This window comes from Piliocolobus tephrosceles, chromosome 21 (assembly GCF_002776525.5).
Source record: "Piliocolobus tephrosceles isolate RC106 chromosome 21, ASM277652v3, whole genome shotgun sequence".
NCBI lineage: Eukaryota > Metazoa > Chordata > Mammalia > Primates > Cercopithecidae > Piliocolobus > Piliocolobus tephrosceles.
In genome coordinates, this window is record NC_045454.1 from 44,716,523 (window position 1) to 44,719,833 (window position 3,311).

The 3,311-nt window shown below is 52.0% G+C and overlaps 1 protein-coding gene across 2 annotated transcripts in view; it reads left to right on the forward strand.

Moving 5' to 3' along the window:
- Window positions 1-3,031, forward strand: part of FBN3 (fibrillin 3) — an 86,684-nt gene extending 83,653 nt beyond the window's left edge. For both annotated transcript variants that reach the window (XM_026455607.1, XM_026455606.1), the window contains exon 64: window positions 2,184-3,031. In XM_026455607.1, coding sequence (XP_026311392.1) covers window positions 2,184-2,525 — 342 coding nt within the window. In that variant the 3' untranslated portion in view covers window positions 2,526-3,031. The remainder of the gene's footprint in view (window positions 1-2,183) is intronic.
- The last annotated feature ends 280 nt before the right edge of the window (window positions 3,032-3,311 follow it).

The following is a 3,311-nucleotide window of genomic DNA, read 5'->3' on the forward strand; positions in this document are numbered from 1 at the left end:
TTTATTTATTTATTTATTTATTTATTTATTTATTTATTTATTTATTTGAGACAGAGTCTTGCTCTGTAGCCCAGGCTGGAGTGCAGTGGTGTGATCTCTTACTGCAAGCTCCGCCTCCCAGGTTCATGCCATTCTCCTGCCTCATCCTCCTGAGTAGCTGGGACTACAGGCGCCCACCACTTTGCCTGGCTAATTTTTGTGTGTGTATTTTTAGTAGAGACGGGGTTTCACCATGTTAGCCAGGATGGTCTCGATCTCCTGACCTCGTGATCCGCCCACCTCAGCCTCCCAAAGTGCTGGGATTATAGGTGTAAGCCACTGCGCCCAGCCTATTTATTGATTTTTAAAATCAATTTCTTTTTTTGGGGGGGAGCCTGGTCTCACTGTGTCACCCAGGCTAGAATGCAGCAGTGCAATCACAGCTCACTGCAGCTTGAACTCCTGGGCTCAAGGGATCCTCCCACGTCAGCCTCCCCAGTAGCTGGGACTACAGGCATGCAACACCACACCTGGCTAATTTTTTGTATTTTTAATAGAGACAGGGTTTCACCATGTTACTCAGGCTGGTCTCGAACTCCTGGGCTCAAGCGATCTGTCCATTTTGGCCCTCAGCCAACTTCATGTTTTTTCATAGCACATCTTGCCACTTTTACATTTTCCATGTATTTGTTTACTATCTGCTTTGCTTTACTAGAAGGTAAACTCCCTGAGGGGAAGGATTTTTATCTGCTCATTGCTGAACCCCCAGTGCCTCAAAGATTGCCAGGAATTCAGTGGGTGCCTAATAAACATATGTACATATTTTTGGGACAGGGTCTCAGTCTGTTACCCAGGCTGGAGTGCAGAGGTGTGATCACAGCTCACTGCTGCTTCGAACTCCTGGGACCTCCCGCCTCAGCCTCCCAAGTAGCTGGGACTACAGATGCACACCAGCACTAATATTTTCACTTTTTGTGGGTGGATGAGGTCTCACTATGTTGCCTTCTGTCCTTGAAATCCTGGCCTTGGCCGGGCATGGTGGCTCACGCCTGTAATTCCAACACTTTGGGAGGCCGAGGTGAGGGGATCGCTTGAGGCCAGGAGTTTGAGACCAGCCTGGCCAACATGGCGAAACCCCGTCTCTACTAAAAATACAAAAATTAGCCAGGCGCGATGGCAGGCACCTGTGATCCCAGCTACTTGGGAGGCTGAGGCAGGAGAATCACTTGAACCTGGGAGGCAGAGGTTGTAGTGAGCTGAGATCATGTCATTGCACTCCAGCCTGGGCAACAGAGCGGGACTCCATCTCAAAAAAAAGAAAAAGAAACAAAGGAATCCTGGCCTCAGCTCCTGCCACAGCCTCCCAAAGTGCTGGGATTATAGGCATGAGCCCCTGTGCCCAGCCTATTTTTCGTTTTAGATTCAGAGGGTACAGGTTTGTTTTAGATGGGTATATTAATAGATGGGTATATTGGATGATGAGGAGGTTTGGGCTTCTGCTGATCCCTCATCCAAGCAGTGAACATAGTTCCCAATAGGTAGTTTTGCTTTTATTTATTTATTTTATTATTTTGAGATAGTCTTGCTCTGTCCCCCAGGCTGGAGTGCAGTAGCGTGATCTCAGCTCATTGCAACCTCCACTTCCAGGGTTCAAGAGATTCTCCTGCCTCAGCCTCCCAAGTAGCTGGGACTATAGGCGCCCGCCACTACGCCCAGCTAATTTTTGTATTTTTAGCAGAGACAGGACTTCATCGTATTGGTCAGGCTGGTCTTGAACTCCTGACCTTGTGGTCCACCTGCCTCGGCCTCCCAAAATGTTGGGATTACAGGCGTGAGCCACCGCGCCCGGCCTCCCAAGAGGTCATTTGTCAACCCTTGTCTCCCTCCGTCTCTCCCTGCTCTAGTAGACTTAGTGTCTGTTCTTCCCATCTTTGTGTCTATGGGTAAGTAATTTTTAGCTCCCACTTATAACTGAGAACACGCCGTATTTGGTCTTCTGTTTCTCCATTGATTAGCTTAGGATAATGACCTCCAGCTGCATCCACATTGCTGCAAATCACATGATTTCATTCCTTTTCATGGCTCTTTCCTTCACTTTAGAGACTGGCCAAAATCTCCTCTTTGGCCACAATCCCAGGACCCCCTACCCACTCCACATCCGGATTATCATGGGCTCTGACCACAAACCTGGCCTTTCTTCCCAGGTAAGCCTGGCCACCCTTGACTCCGAGGCCCTACTGACCTTAGGCCTGAACCTCTCACACCTGGGCCGGGCCAAGCGCATCCTGGAGCTCCGGCCGGCCCTAGAGGGTCTGGAGGGCCGGGTCCGCTACGTCATTGCCCGTGGAAATGAGCAAGGTCTCTTCCGTATGCATCACCTCCGTGGCTTCAGCTCCCTGCAGCTGGGGCGGAGGCGGCCGAGGCCTGGAACCTACCAGCTGGAGGTGGTGAGCAACGTGGCAGGACCCTGGGATGTCCAGCCAGAGGGGCAGCCAGGGCCATGGGGCCAGGCCTTGAGGCTGAAGGTGCAGCTGCAATTGCTTTAGTTGGGAGGAGCCTCAATGGGCCCCAGCTGTCCAGAGAAGGGGGCTTCTGGAACTGGGAAGGACTGATCCCCAGCAGTGACAGCTGATCAGGTGGAACCCCGAAACTCAGGAAGAGTGAAATGCTACACGTCAACCTCAGGCGAGCCCAGCCTCTGCCCGGGCTTCTGTGCCAGCCCCAGGGGACCCCCAATTACTCAGTCTTTCCTGGAGACAAGAAGAAGCTGCAATGTGCATCCCCTGCCCCACAGCCAAGGTCAGGAAGAGGCCCTGTGGTGACCTGGGTTAATCTCAGGCTTTCACTTCTGTACTGCACTGTGGCTTGCCTGGGGGGGGCGGGGGTTGGCGGGACATGGCAGTGGGCAACTGGGGTGGGCACAGGGCTTATCCCTCGGAGCAGAAGGGTGTGCAGGGGGCCCAGACCCCACGGTGACTTGCCGCATTTGCCCTCCATTTGGAGAATGCTTTTATATCAAAGTGGAGACGATAATAAAGTTATTTTGGGTTAAGTCTGCCTGCCCATTGGCAAGTTCTTGAAGTAAGCAGATCCTGCCCTCGGGCTGGGCGAGGCAGATCTCGTGCCTGGGGAAGCAGAAGGCCTTGTGGGCTCCCCAGACTGGTAATAACGACTCATGCTTCCTGATCATGTGCTGCATACCAGACACCATTCCAATTTTTTTTAATTTTTTCTGAGACAGGGTCTTGCTCTGTTGCCTAGGTTGGAGTGCAGTGGTGCGATCATGGCTCACTGTGGTCACCGCTTCCCAGGCTCAAGCAATCCTCCCACCT